The sequence below is a fragment of the Convolutriloba macropyga genome, chromosome 8 (genome assembly GCF_964194025.1).
Source record: "Convolutriloba macropyga chromosome 8, txConMacr16.3, whole genome shotgun sequence".
NCBI classification, from domain to species: Eukaryota; Metazoa; Xenacoelomorpha; order Acoela; family Convolutidae; genus Convolutriloba; species Convolutriloba macropyga.
In genome coordinates, this window is record NC_134475.1 from 24,757,177 (window position 1) to 24,773,617 (window position 16,441).

The window sequence follows — 16,441 nt, forward strand, 5'->3', positions numbered from 1 at the left end:
TCTGATTATCAAGACCTCGAGCACAAAGAAATTCCGACCAATTGCCAGATGTTCAAAACTGCTGAAGAGAAGATTGCTCAAAAATACACTCTGATTCTAGTATGGCGTAGTGTTTGAATTTGAAAAGTTACGAGACATTTTAGAAACATAAATATATCCTCATTATTCCAGACCTTCATTTCCCCGTACACAAAATATTTCAATCTTCTCATTTTTTCTAGATAAAATCCATAGACTTTTTGCATGGAAGTTCAGTATTTCAGGGTTTCCGGTCGGAGGTCGCCAAACCCAACGGGAAAAGTGGGATTATTCGAAATATCACGTTTATCTTTTGGAGTTTAGCCGGAGTTAAAGCTGATATCTCCCAACAATTAGTGCAAAAATAGGGCTGAGATACAACTGCTGACAAGTAGTACAAAGAATATTTTTGAATCTCACTTAGGTTCCTTCCTCCCTTGAAAAAGATTTATCAAAAATTTCTATCGTACAACTGAACATGGGGTTCATCGACATTAAGGTAAGTTCCGATTAGTTATCATTTCAAATGGACAGTCAACTCTAAGTAGCAGTTGGTTCGTCCTTTAAATTTACATGACAATACAAAGAGTAGTTCGGATCATGGCGCTTTGAAAACACTCTTCGCTTTTTCTCGTATGCTGCCGTCATCTGCTGGTCCCAGACGTCGTATAGGGATTTCTTGCCCGCAAACATTTCATGTGTTAACTTTATCATGGGATACAAAGCACTGGGTTTCTTCCTAGCTATTTTATCAGGAGTGTCGTCTGACTCTTGCTTCCGCTTGACTCCTTTTCTATGGATTTCTGGGATTTCTTCGGAAGCATCGTCATTGTCGTCACTGATATCTGTCGTTGCAACAAAATTCCTGAAAAATAAGTGACCAACACTGAGTGAATTTCTCCCAAACGACTGCCGAGCAATTGGTTTTGGTAGTAGCTAGCATTTCCTTGGTGAGGCTAGCTTATGATTAAGTGAGGGGGAAGAGGATCTAGTAAAAGGTCTTACTTTTTTTGGGGGGGGGGGGGTGAGGGACATGGGAGGAGTGAGATTGTAATGAGAGGGAGTCCAGCGTTGAGAGAGAGAGAGAGAGGGTGAGAATTGGACTAAGGCGGACTAGTGGAAGAGGGGGTGCAGTTACTGCCCTTCAAACCATTAATTTGTGTCGTATGAGCAGCTTCAATGAATTGTAGACTAAGAGAGCAGTAAAGCTATAAGAGGTAGCTCATAGATTTAATGCCCACCGGGCTTTACCTGTTTATCCCGTCTTTTGAGGCCAAAAATCAATAAAGCAAAAAATCGAATTATAAAAATACCGCAGCTGAAATCTAATAGTTAAACACTTCGTTTGAGAGCAAATAAATAGCACATCAAGTCAGAATAAGTAGCGATCCCTACTTTTAAGACTAAGCATAATTAAAATCAAAAACATTAAGAACTTGTTTCAATATCTTTGCTGACTGTTGCTGATTAAAACTTTTGGCAATTTTCTGCAATAATTCATCTGCACGGCAATATTTTAACTATTTTTGAGAAGAAACGCCGGGAAAAATTTAACTTTTGGTAATCTAAATAGTCATAGCCATGTGAAAAAGAGACAATCACTCCGATAGGCTGCTTTGCGCACATAACTTTGGGTTCACAGAGACATAGTCGCTGGAAGACAAAAAAAGAACTCCAGTTTTACCGAAGCGAGTACACTTGCTTCAGACGTGATCGAAAATTAAATAGCAGTCAATCAAGGGGCGGAAAAATTTAGCAGAAGTCACAATAGTCATGAAAAGATTAAACAGATTCATGTATGCTTGGTTAATAAACAGGGAGGATTGTCATTAATCAGAAAAAAAACGATAAAACAACAACCAGAACTAAAAAAACTGGACAAGACTTAAAAAAACGCTGATAATTTTTTGAAGATAAATTGACAAATTAGCTCAAACCTTTAAAACTTTTAAAGCAACTTGAAAAAAAAGACAGGCTTAAAACCTATTCCATTTTTCTCTCCCTTTACTACTCCTCTAAAATCACCACTCTAATTTGACTTTTCATTGACAACAAAAGGTCAAAAACTGTGTACAGATCTTAAAAAAACAGAGCACCAATACTATTCAAATCCTTAGTTTGCAAAAAAACAATAGAAAGCCACTAATAGCCACAGCCATCGCTTTGCGGCTATCAAAAATAAACAAAATCATCTGCACAGCTAATTCCCTCATAATAAAAATCGCGATTAACTGAGCAATACTTTACGCAATAAACAAGTTATGTGCTGGTGGTTAACAAAGCCAGCAACCTATTCAAAATGAGTTCAAATCGTAAAATAAAAGCCGGAAAATTCAAATCGAATCATCAAGAGCAATCTAATCAGGTAGAAAAAAGTTTAATTCAAGCGCAAGATCTTCAATAAAAAAAGAGTTGACTAACGTCGGATGAATTGCTCTTGAAGAACAGACGGAGCAATTTAAATTATAGGGGCGTAGGTTAGAAACTTTCTATGGGTGCAAAAACACGCCCACACAAGGATTCAAACGCCCGGCCTCCAAGATGTTGGGCTGACATCTCAACCACTCAGCTACAATGTCTTTGATTATCGTTCGCTAACAATCACTTTTATATTAGCAACAAACTTTACTTCAGAATAGAAGCAACTTAGATCACTCACAAATGAAAAACAAGCGTGAAAAAGACCCCGATGAAGTCAAAAACGCTCAAAAAGATTACCAGAGAACTACAGACCTAATCATTTACTTGCCTATTCATATCAAAAGTGTTTCAACGCCTAAAAAGGCCAAACTTTATTCAAAACCTTCGCAATTAAAACAAAAATGAAACGTACCCTAGAAATCAATTAAGCATACTATCAATTAAGTATACTATCAATTAAGCATACTAAAAATTATTAAGCATACTAGTTAGACAAACGTCGTGGACATTAACCACTAAGACACACGGTCGGTGTACGTTCAATTCTCACAATCGGTTTTATTTTAGCAACAGACTTAATTTCTGAATGGTGGCAATTGAAATAGTGGCAAGCGTAAAAAAGTCACCCCAAAAGTGAAATCGAAAGAAAACGGTCAAACGACAATTTTGCATTAAAAATACGCACACGTTAACAATAATTTTGCATAAAAAAGATGCACACCTCGAGGGAGTCACTTTCTTGCGGTCACTTTACATAAAAAACAATTTATGAAAATAGAATCAACAACATAACCGGCAGATTGCTCAACAATAGTCACCAAATAGGCCGTTAAGACTTGTGGCAACAGACAAATGAAAAATCAAGATTACAACACATGAAAGCGAAAACAAAGACTGTTTATTTTGGCTCTCTTGACATGTAACAAATTATTATAGGAACTGTTTAAAAGTTCAATCAAGTAATAGAAAACTCCTGAGCAAAAGAGCTCTATGTTTTAGCACACCATCGATCGCAGTACAGTTGTTATTTTAATTATTTAAAGCTCGAGCGTGTAAACATCAGTTTCTACTGAGGAAAGTCACGTATGATCAAAATTAATCACGCTATTGATTTCACAAACAGAGTGACACAGTTGCAAGAATCATCGATGGAAATTATTGATCCCACTGTATTCATGGAAAAAAACAAGATGGGACCAATAATAATAATCTCACTTTGTTCCGCCGCTATTAATAACAAACTATCAGACTGATTTCTCTCGAAAGGCGCATATGTGTAGGAGACCCGGCTCAGTTAGCAAGGGTAAACACGGAGGGGAGAGGGGAGGGGTTTCAGGTTTGAGCGAGTCCACAATTTCTCATGGCCTTTACACGATGCAGTTGTGCGCCCCTAAACGTTTGTCAGCTACTTCGATGAAACGTACTTTGAGATCAGTAAAGCTCAAAGAGAGCTAGCTGGTCAGCAACTTTAATGCCCTTGGGCTTCACCAGTTTGTCCCGTTCATTTTGTCCGAAAAATTTGGAAAGATTGAAATTGATATGACCATTAATGATGCCTTACATTGTTTTTCTTTACGTATTGTTGTACGTATGGACCAGTTCAGTCTTTTCCCATCGCGATCTTGAGTGGTGTTGTAATTAACAGATGTACTAATCACGGCAAAAAAAAGTAACCTGGACACGAACATGAGGGTCGTTCAAGATTCCATTAGATTGTCATTACTCTTATAGCAATATAAATTAGCAAGTCGCAATTACAGTCCAACAGATTTATGCAGTCATAACAAAATATAGCGCTACAAGACAAAGCATAAAGCGATATTTCACCATAGTAAGTGCGTTACCTGGTAATCTCTTCCAAATTTGTGGGAGGTGTCTGTCCATTTCTGAGAGCAGTCACAATGACATAAATAGAATGGTGCCTTGGAGACTGCTTTGCAAACAGGGCAGTCATGTCTTGAAGTTCACTCCACATCAACTTGTACTGCTCGTCTCTTGAAATCGAAAGAATAATAGATCACTTATTCAACTTTAATGGTGACTATATCAACCATGATTATTTTCAACATATTCCGGAAAGTCACGCTCGCCACAAGAAAGTTCCATTATAAAGAGAGACAAAGCAAGTGATAGAAATTTAAATTACACGGATTCAATGTCAAAAACTGAAAAGCATATAATTCACTGTTTCTATGGTCTCGAAAAACAGCATCTACACTATAGCGACAGTAATGTACACAAATCTATCGTGCTCCATATAGATTTTGTTGATAGTCGTCCGGAATTGTAGAAAATTTCATTTCCACGTGTTAACTATCGTCCCTCGGTTACTATAAGCAACATTCTAAACATACCCGGCAAATTGCCGGAAAATAGCCGCCGTTGATTTCAATAAGCATGATTGGGATTGAAAGAATAGAAGATAATGAAAAAAAAAAGATTTTTGTACAAAAACATTTTAAGTCCGATTTATTTTGATGGCATTTCGTAGTTGAACATAACGTGCTTCTGTTTCTTAGAGAAAGGCAACGGGGGGGGGGGCTACTATCAATACCAATAAGCATTAGAGATGGTAACTAAGACTTATAGGAACGACGTTCAAATAGCGGGCATCTAAAATTGGGCTTTATGGGTTTATCCCGATTCTAATTCTGACTTCAATTTTATATACTGACTCTGTTCATTTTGAATTGATTTGCTGAGCAAATGATGTTGAAAATCACTTTTAGCAGAATGAGCGAGAGAGAAACTAGCCTAGAGAAGTCAAAAAGATATCACGCAAAATGTTGAAAAAGCGGCAAACTGAGGTAAAGCGAAACATTTTTTTTATTCGACGAAGTAAAAAAACATAGCAGGACAAGTCCTGACGTACAATTCAAAAAACTTTCATTGACTAAACAGAAAAACTAGACCTAGAATGGACTATGAATTAATTGAGAAAATAATTTTAAAAAAATAAGAAAAAAGCAGAAAATCAATGTCAAAATGCAGCATGTGAACACAAAAACCACTAACGAGAAATGAATATTAAATTCAAACAAAAAACTAGGCCGAGAATGGCTGTGAATGGATTGGGAAAACTATTCAGAAAAAAATTCGATTCGAAAAATCGAAAAAACGGTAAAAATCAGAGTGAAATTGCCGCATGTGAACAAAAAACCACTACCGAGAAACCGAATTTTTGTTCAAACACCGTTTTCTCTCTATTTTAAAATTAGAGCGAAAAAAATTCACGCCACAAATCCACTCGTTTTTTCGCTCTACTTCCTCTTTCAGTGTGACCAAAATCACTTCTCCAAGTTGACTTCAAAAATCATGAAAATGTGTGAACAGATCTTTAAAAAAAAACATAGCCGGAAGAATTCCGGAAACGACTCGAAGGAAAAAAACTAACTCCCCTAACAAACAAAAAACTTATTCTAAAAATGAGCAAAACAACTAACAATGATTATCCTACTGAATAACACTTGTCACTTTAAAACAAGAACATGAAAAAGAACAATGAAAAAATAACTGACCAAAAAAGACGATAAAGCACGCGATAAAAATTTTACATTGAGTTGCAAGTTTAAAAAAACTAACTTTTGGCAAAAACCCATGCAATAGGTTTAGTGTTATTTCATTGAATCACTGCAAATTCAGACAAAAACTCAACACAAAAGTTTCAAGTAGAATAAACGAAGGTAAAAGAAAGGAAATGAAAATCAAAACCAAAAATATTCTCAGTTAAAATACAAAATTTGGCCACAAATTACGAATCAAATTCCATTATACTGAATTCAAATCATTATTTCAAAAATCATTATTTCTCTATTCTAACACTACAGCTGGTCAAGCGTCCACCAATCCAAACAATTGTCTATTCATAAAAGTAAAAACGAAGAAAGAAAAAGATAGAAAAAAAAAGTTAGAGATTAAGAAAAGTTTGTAATATCTGTCATTGAAAAGTGCACGAAATATATTCCAACAAAACCTCTAGAAAAGCACCTATCAAAAGCTAGAACACAAAAAAGTAGCAAAAAGCAGACAATCAGAAGATTTCAGCAAAAATTCCAAGAAAAAACACGAAAAGTCGCGGAAATCTTCATAAAAATTACTCAATTATCTTTAACAAAATGACTCAAAACTAAAATCAAGATCGGCAAAACACATCAAAAACAACTAATTTGGACTATAGGCATCCCCAAATGCTATAAAAACTTGAAAAACACAAAGGGCATTTAAAAACAACTTGAAACAAATCTTAGAAACAATTGAGCTTCTTTTTTATTTCACGGGAGCACATAGACCCAAAAAAAACGTTAATTGGAGCAAATATAGTACTGGAGAACTTCCAAAACAATAGAAAAGTCAAATAGGCTAAAAATTTCTCGAGAGTTTATTTAAAAAAAGCGAAAAACACCAAAAAAAAATTTGAATAATTAAAATTTTTTCAGTTTATTGTCATTTTTCTAAACAAAAAAAAACCTTTGAACCCTAAGAAAATGTAATCACTTGGTATTTAAAGACTCAGTAACTAACATGCGTCTATTCAAAGCCCATACAAAGCATTATAACAGAACATAACGCAAAAAAATTCTAAAATTCGCCTAAAATTCAGCAAAATAGCTGAAAAACCAGCAAAATGGTATAAAAATCTTATTAATGACCAGAAACCTACGAACCACTATTAAAACAACCCTAAGCATCACACAATATCATAATCAGACTTCTAAACCAAAAAATTAACAAAAAAACGGTTTTAAAAAGCCGCACGTGAACACAAAATTTCGCTCGCTTACAGAAATTTTTTTCACACCTCAATTTCTCGCTCTCTCGAAAACAGCGGAATGAACAAAAAACAACTCTGTTTTCGCTCCCTTCTTCAATCTTCTTCAGCACCCAAACAACTCTAAAATTTTTCACGCGTTTCATTTCCTTCAAAATTCACTCCAACTAAAGTGATTTAAAAAAAGCACTTCTCCAATACTCCTCTTCGAGTCGTAAAAAGACAGCGCCCCAATACAATTCAAATTCTTTAATTGTAAAAAAATAGGAGCGCTATAATAGCCGGCTGAGAAGATGAGGGCGGCTATTAAAAATAGTCTGTAACAATTGTACCTTTTACTGGGTCTGACAGCACTATTTGAGACAGGGAGTGAAACATTTTGTTTTTCCAGACCAGAGAGTGAGTTGATCAACTTCAAAACATCACCGAAGTCACTCTCACTCATAACACTCTTTGTGAGGCCTTCCAGCAACAAAGGCAAGTACTGAAACACCCTCTGATTACCCTAACAGTCTAGATAAAAGCAATCGGGTACTTCTCATACAAAAAATACGTCGAGCGTGCAGGGTTACATGTGAAATAAGGTGGACGAGTGGTGGCGGCAGGAAATGTAGGAGTCAAACTCCAAAAGAGCCGCCCGTCGAACAATGTATTTATGTCTCCGCATCAGTTTCGGTCAATCCCATATTTAGAGACTAGCAAGGCTCTAATAGAACTGCTCGGTGACTTTAACTCCGGGCGTTACCTTTTATCCTATTTTTCAGGATGAAAAGTCAAATGGTCAGAAGAAACAAAACTATCAGACGCAAACTCAGCAGTACGAAAAATTGCATTAGAAAACACCAGAAGCACTAATACAATTGCTATAAACTTTGTTTAGGAGCAATAAAGCAAATATATCTGTTTACTTTTCCAACTACCTTTAACAAATTTTTCGTTTTTGTAAGACTCTGCGAACAATCTAGCGCAATCTTGCACTGATGGTGGTTTGTATAGCCAAACGTTTGTTACAGCAAATGTAGTCCGCAACTATTGCTCTCCAGTTGCTACATGAAAACATATTAATTGATTTCAATTTTACAGTTCAAACTCACCGAGCTTAAATTTGTGAGAAGACACTGGCTAGATGTCAGAGGGAAGAACTTGGTCTTCCTCACAAGCAAATTGCGTCCTGGAAAAATTCAGAAATTACAATGTCAACCTGGATAGACCTCGAGGCAGTCATAATTTTGGTAATAAATTTGACTACAATAAATTAAGGAACATTACTCATTGAGTGAAGCTTTCTTTTGGGAACAGCTGTTGTACCCTTCATAGGCGCGAGCACAGACTTTTTGATAACCTTCACGAAGTCCTGAAACACGCAAATGCTTTTGATACCCTTATTAAAAAGATACTGATTCATGGTAATGCTAAGTGTGTACTAAATGCAGGCCCATGTTAGGTCTAACTTTTTAAAAAGTTTCAAAATTGGTATCTTTACACTTTGGCAACCCAGTTTGATTTCCAAGACAATATGTTCATAATTTTCATTATGCGGTGCCAGCTTGGCAAAAATCCCTATTTCACATGAAACAGTAAATGACATTTCAATATCGCCCATAAATGCCAAACAAAAAATGCCTTCAATGGACACGGAAAATACTATTCAAGCGAAAGTTCTCACCGTCACCCTGTAGTCCAGCAACTTTCCACCCGGACACTCAGTCACAGACGGCATGCCCCCGTCTTCCAAAGGTGCATTGGGTCTAGGGTGGGCCAGAATATGAAGGTAGATTACACCTGCGTGACACGTCATTATGTGTGTGGCTACTGCTGGTCCAGTTGTGGAAGGCGATGACGGATCGCGCTGGGATTGCTCCAGTGTCACAGTTCTACCTGTAACAAACACAATCGGACTCCACTTCAGCTTTGACAATCTAGTTTCTAGAACAGATTTTGATACTACTTTGTTAGCATACTGAACACTGCTACCCATGGGCATATTTTTGAGTAAAGGAATCGTTTTTGAACATTTTTTTTAAAATGTGCTTTCGTGAAATCAGACTTTCAGAAGCAAATTTTTGATTTCCCTAGTGATCTGCATAAAACATCATGCCCTGAAAAAACAATATGAAGTACTGAATTAAGAAAATTGTTATTTGCGACAACACTTTCTCAAGTAATTTGCGTAACAATGTCTCATCGCAGGTTAGCTGTTACTAATTCTACGGTTGCAAGCATAAGTATTTGTTTCTCTACCCACTCGCATCTCAGCAAACTGAAATATATTAGAGGCTGCATAAATTTTGGTCATTGAACGAAAAGCATTAAATCTTGAACGGAGCAGCTGCATAAACTTGTCAAAGTTAAAGAACGTCAAAATCAACCTAGAGTGTGTATCAAATTTGCTCATAAAATCACCGCTGGTTAAAAAGTTGGTCAAACAGGTGGAGTGCCTAGCTAGAACATCAAGTGGACTGATTCTGTAGGTGCCAATGCAGTTTGTGATGGCCTCGGGTCCTCCCTCCAACTTCGGAGACAGCCACTTAAGATTTACGGCTGGTAAACCTCCACTAGAAGTACTGGTGATGGCTTTGAACTGTGTCTCTGTAAACACATTAATTGTTTCAACAATTTTTTCACAAATAAATACGGAGCCAAAATTTTCTTGAGTCACATTTTTGCCATATATTTACTCATTATAGAGAAAAACAATAGATAGTATTTTTAGCTCCTAGATTTTAGTTTCGATTCATATAAAAAGTTTTTACCGATTTGACAAAAATGAACAATTTAAATTTTCGAAGGAAAACCGAAAAGGAAAAGAAACTTTCAAATTCGCTATTTCCAACCCGAAAAATAAATCATGTTTCACCTAAAAATATGAAAAAATTAATCACTATCTTTTCTTAGTTTGTCTTGTATATATAAATTACTTTGGAATGACATTGTCTTGTTCAACACGATTTGTCTCAGCTAAAGAGAAACAGAAATCAGCAGTTGAACAAAACGAAAGGGAAGCACATTTTCTAAAAAAAACTTACGACTAACGTCAGATGAATTGCTCTCGAATGACAGCCGTAGGGCAATTTAATTTAGGGGTGTATCTTACATATTTTCTGGGTGCAAAAACTACGACCTCATAGAGTTCGATCGGGCGACCTTCAGGATAGCAGTCAAGACATGTTAAACACTAAGCTACAACGCCTTTCATACTCAATCGGAATGACAGCAAATGAAATCACTTAAAGAAGAAGTAAATCGTTTAAATAACATTAAAAAATGTTAAGAACAAATGTTGTCAAAGTCATGAAAACCACTAGCTTTGGACTCACACAATTAAACATAACCGACTAAACGTCGGAAGAATTGCTCTCGAACGACTAAGGGGAGCTCTAATCAATTGCAGCCTGCTTCAGTCGAGGGGGAGGGAGGGAGGGAGGGAGGGAGGGAGGGAGGGAGGGAGGGAGGGAGGGAGGGGAGGGAGGGGGAGTTTAAAGGGGACTAAGGAGTTCAATAGTGGGCTTCAAATAACCACATTAGAGGTTAACATATACCACTATTAAAATTTAAAGTGAAAAACGGCACCAGTTTCGGCGCACATTTCATTTGACTTTTAGTGTTAAATTGCCGCCAATTGAGTTCAGCTGCTTGAAATTGTGATTGAGAGAGAGAGAGAGAGTTCTAGATCACGCGAAGCGCAAAAAGTCAAGGGCGTAGAAGTCACTCGAAAAGTCAAAATTGTCAAGCGAAAATTTTGCATAAAAAAGACACACACGTTTACAATAATTGCTATGAACTTCGTTCAAGAGCAATTAATTATGTTCATTAATGTCTAACTAACAACCAACAAGACCTGTCTTTAATGATTCTGAGTGATAAAAACCTCGCCTCAGACTTTCTCGATTTTTCGCTCCTCTCTAAAATCACCACTCTAATTTGACTTCTCATTGACGTCAAAACGCAGAAAAAAGTGTGAAAAGACCTTAAGGGCAGAACACCAATACAATCCAAATATTTTGGATTGTAACAAATTAGGAGCGCAACAATAGCCTGCTGCGAAGATAAGGTCGGCTTCTAAAAAATAGTGCAGTTTAACATCCTTTCATAGAACTCATATTTTGGTCCAATTTGTTATCTTAGATTGGTTGGTTGCTAAAATTAACAGCGAACTGACTGTTCACACGTTGTTAATCTTTGTTAACGGTTGAATATCAAATTGTTTGCGGTAGTAATTTTATTAATTCTAGTTCTTTCTGATGAAAAAATGAAAAAAACTTTTTTGACAATATTGGGAGGTATGCTAGAACAATGTGCTATGCTAAGCAGAGACTCGCATAGCTATCTTTTTAGATTGTAAATTCAGTTAAATTTTATTTAACAATTTAGAGGTAACCAAATAAGATCATTTAATTGAACAAAACTGAGCCCAAGATACATCGAAACCACTAACCATACACAAAATATTTAGCGACTCTTTCGGGATTGAGCTTTGTTTTCAATAACCGATTATTTTGGTAATAACTTTCACGTATAGACGTACTCGACTCGCCTTCGCTCAGATATCTCCGACTAAAGATTTCTGAATAGGAAAAACATAGCCGGCAGATTGCCGGAATAGCTGCGAAATAATAGACCTGCGTGCCATATAATAGAGATAGAAACAGATAAAGATCTAAATTGACAAAAAAATTGACGCCACTCAAAAAACTAGGTAAAAAACATTCAGCGATAAATTAATAAAGCTTGTTAAAATTCATTCCGCAGAAGCCTCTTATTAGGGACCTTTACTGCACAAATGAGTTCCTTTGTCCTTAAACAAATTCAATTTAAACTTAAGTTTTAAAGTGCAAAAGTCATTTTATTGAGTGAGGTAAGTCACAAAATCTATGATCAAAATCTAATCACGCAAATAACCTAAAAACTTTCGCTAAAGCGAGTGAGAAATGACGTCACGCGCGCAAATGCCGTTAGTGAGAGGAAGAAGTCATTCAGAAAATTTGACTTTTTCAGCTTTGCTGTGTGAACAAATGTAAAACGAAAAAAGAGCGTCAGACGACGAAACAAAAAAAAAACCAAGAGCACCGCAATATAGCTTCGCTCAGCTTACAGCTTCGCAGCTATAAACATTGGAATGAACCCAACTTACGATCAGAAAGGATGACTTGATGTGCTTCGCTGCGATGCAACAGCTCCACATCATAGTTGAGAGATGTATGCTTCTGTTGCTCCTCCTGAATTATCAATCAGTTCTCTTACATAAAAATCTTTGTTGAAAATAATTAAAAACTCGCAAAACCAGTTTAAAAAAAGCCGTTTAGTCCAACAGACAGTCCCTAAATTCTGTTTGACGAGAGCTCTGTATTTTCTTTACGCTTGAATAATTCTCTTGATTCTAGCCATCAGAAATATTGTGATTACGGCTATTCTTGAACCGTTCAATGTTCTCAACAGAGAATCAATCGCTACAATTCCAAAATGCAATTGAGTTGGATCGCAGAAGATCTAGAGCATCATCTGGAATTAAGAAAATAGTATATCTAGGTGCTGGAATGAAAACATATCAACCTTAGAAAGTAGATTTGATACCTTCATGGGAATATTTGTAATAATGGAGCAGGCTAATTTGAGATTCCTGCACAGGCATTTCATGACAGTCTGCCACAACTTCAGACATGGCTCACTCCTTGTCAATTTCAAATGACCAAACGTCCTCGAGGACATACTTGCAACAGTTCTCTCTAGAGAGTCACCTTCACTAGTATCTGTAGATATCGGCTCATTGGCGAGGACGAGCAGCTCAAACGTGACGTCATTGATAAATTGTGCGCCAGCAGGTACCCCGCCTCCCCATGTTCTAAATAAGAACGACTTCCAGTACTCTCAGGAGATTGTTGATATCAGCATAAACTAAGTATGTTTGAATGTTTTGATGATACTCGCGCCTGGTTCTCGCAAAGTTTGACGGATGCAAAACTTGGCATTTCAAAGCTCAGATTCATCTGTTTTATGGAGCCAATAGATCCATCAAAAAACAAAGCTATAACCACTAGAATGTTTGCCTAGATAATTTAAGCCTCAAATTCAGATCCAATAGCTTCATCGCATTATCTGACAAGTTAGAAAAGTTTTTCAAAAATTCGTTCCCAAAATTTTGCCACATTTGCGCCTTGGCGAAATAAATCTGGTGGCTAAATAGATGAAGATAACCAAATTCCCTCACCTCAATAGAGGATTGCGGCAAAAATACCTCTGATTTGCCAGACACCTCTTCAGCAGTCTTTGCAGTTGAGACTGATTATTAACCCTAAACAATTATCAGTTCTGAAATCGTCAAAGCTTTCAAATCTCACCCAAACAGAGAACAGATTAATGATGCCGCACAAAACCATCAACATATGACAAGTTCTCAATTGTATCCACAAAAGGTATAAATCAACAATTAAATTGCCGATTTTGCAACATACTTAAACTTTGAAACATACTTAAGCTTTAGGGTATAGAGATCCCATCTTACTCAGAAAAAATTGCCCAAAACTTTTGCTCATCTTTTTTTCAACACCAAATTGAAAGCAATAGCCTGATTGATGAAATATATAGGAGCTGATAATGAATACTTTTTGAGCCTTATAAGTTTTAGATCACACGAAACTTAGTACGCTCTCTGACTAACAAGAGCATAGGTCGATAACGTTTCTGAAGTGATAAGTATCCATATACAAAATATAAAATTTAACCAATGATGCGCCCGCAGGCCCCCAGACAAGTGGTAACCTATACCACACTTTTTCTCATCTAATTAGGTGACCGTGAACCAAAAGCACCCACTGCAAAATAAATCAAAGTAACTTAGAAAATCAATAACCACCTTTTGTAATTTTTTGTTTCGTTAATATGTTTTGGTTAAATGTTTTATGAATCTACAGGGCAGCATCATACAGTCCTTAGAATCCCTAGTTGAAATCCGACGGTTATCTTGTAAGACTCTGGTATGATCATGTATAATCCGTCCGAGGTCGACTAGGTAAGGCTTTCTGCTTTTCCTTCCTTGAGTAGGGTGTTCATGCCGTCCTAGCTATTTCTGAATGGTTGTACAAGTTCGTACTCAAGATAAGTTTAATTATTATTAGGATTTGTCTCTTACCCATTATTGCCAATCCCTACCCCAGTTTAGCGGTATATAGTATATAATGTATTAATATATAGCCCTCAGCCCCCCCCCACCCCCACCTCAATTATCATCATGGGGGCAGCGGCTATAATATAAACAACCCCAAGTTTTGTTACGAATCAGTGGTTTTATACTAACATGTTCCCCGAAACCACAGCTTGGAGGTCATGACATCAAACTCGAATTCGGAAATGTAAATCAGAACTTATTTGTAAGAAAGCAACTTCCTTCTCTATACTAATAACACCTGACTATTCACTGAGACAAGTAGAATTCCACCATGAAATGAATGATGGAATGCTTCACAGTCAGACAAACCAAAAGCTACTTACTTGAAATTGTGTTCGTTTGATATAACAATGACAAGTGCCTCGCCAGTCAATTGGGATATCTTATCTAGACAGCAGTTTGCAACCTCCTCAAAATCCAATTGTGCCACATTCTTATTTGGTGGACCATACGATCCTAACTCTTCCAGCAGCTAAAAGACAAAGGATTGCGTGTCACATTTTTTGTGAGAAAACGAGATCAATACTCTAGAAAAATGGCCCTAAAAGTAAAAAAAAATACTGGACACAAGCTGAAAAGAACGAATATAGAGAAGCCATTTTCTAAACGACGTAAATCACTCGTCGACCTTTCGTAAAATCATCAGTTATCTTGAAATAGCAAACGTACTGAAATAACTCATGTACCTCATGTATTTGATTTCTTTTACAAGAGCATAAAAAAAGATAATTAAATAATGATAGAACTATTCGGCCACGTGACAAAACGTCTGTGACAAAACGTCGTTTTAGAAAAACGTCTGAGAACATGAATGTGTACAAAAGATTTTAATTCGCTTGCCCAGCAAAATTGCTTTAATTTTTTTTGGTTTAATTCTTTTCCCAAAAAATAAGCAAATCAAAAATCATTCAATATCGAGCTCAAAATAAAAACTATAAAAACTACAAATTCCTAAGAAGCTTGTTGTCAGCTTTCTATGGGCGTTCCACGACTTTATAAGATCACTAAAACAGATCAACATAACCGACTAACGTCAGGCGAATTGCTTTCAAACGACCAGCAAGCGGTTGGCTTCGTCATTAGTTAGCCACGGTTTAGTTAGGCTAGCTTTAGCTTAATTGAGAGGGGCGTGAGATGAGCGCAGCGGGTGGGGGGTGCATCGGGGGCTAATGAGGGTGGGGTTGCAACACTGGGGGGGGGTTGACTGCACGGGGACCTTACGGCCTGAATGATATGCAGGGGTGGGGATTGAGGGGGGGATGGGGGGTAAAGTGAGAGCGCGACTGATGTGGGGGGTGTGTTGTGGGGGGTCAACCTATAAGGACCACCCCTTTACACCAAAGTATAAGTCTCCAAAACAGCTTCTGTGAACCGCACATTTGGAGACTAGTGAGCTGAAAGGCTCTAAGAGCACTTAATGCCCGCTGGGCGCTTCCTGTTTATCCCGTTTTTGAGGACGTAAAGTCAAATGGGTCAGACAAAAAATTGGTCAAGCAAAAAATCGCATTTAAAAAAGACCGACAGGACTAATATAATTGCTACAAACTTCGTTTGAAAGCAATTCAAAACTAAAAAACAAACATTTGTTTTCTTTTGAATTTCTCAATATTAAAGTCCAGTTTAAATTGAAGAGATATGAACATAACTTTTAAGTATATCTGTCCAGCAATGAGATAATTGGCACGTGGCAAATGAACAAAAACCGGAAACCAATAAAATCTTAATTTATAGTTATAATCAATCGGTTTCCACAGCTTAGCATAGAATTCTGGGAACTATAGATAACATTCGAATCCATTCCCCTTCAAAGTACCATTAAATGCTACATTGGATATAGGATTAGGACCTAACACCAGCGTACCAAACATTGAATGTTGACAGGGGTACATACGAAGCCCCCACCATATCCATCCCCCATACCTTTAACTATTAGATCGCACAAATGTTTCGTTATAGGATTCAAACAACATCCGTGAGACTGTCGACGATAAATCGGCTGTTAATTGGTCTTATCAGGGAAATAACAGTTGAGTGTGCACATTTGCGTAGCTAAGGTTAGAAACGAAGTCAAT

The 16,441-nt window shown here is 36.9% G+C and overlaps 1 protein-coding gene across 1 annotated transcript; it reads right to left on the bottom strand.

The window, feature by feature from the left end:
- Positions 1-465: 465 nt before the first annotated feature.
- LOC142344031 (integrator complex subunit 13-like) lies at positions 466-14,835 on the bottom strand. The gene is made up of 11 exons (XM_075395488.1): positions 14,693-14,835; positions 13,413-13,496; positions 12,779-13,046; positions 12,339-12,423; positions 9,611-9,796; positions 8,874-9,085; positions 8,477-8,561; positions 8,302-8,378; positions 7,540-7,691; positions 4,284-4,433; positions 466-883 (listed from the first exon to the last, which is right to left on the bottom strand). The coding sequence occupies exons 3-11, from the start codon at positions 12,911-12,913 to the stop codon at positions 559-561; spliced, it is 1,407 nt and encodes a 468-aa protein (XP_075251603.1). The 5' UTR covers positions 12,914-13,046; positions 13,413-13,496; positions 14,693-14,835; the 3' UTR covers positions 466-558.
- Between the last annotated feature and the right edge of the window lie 1,606 nt (positions 14,836-16,441).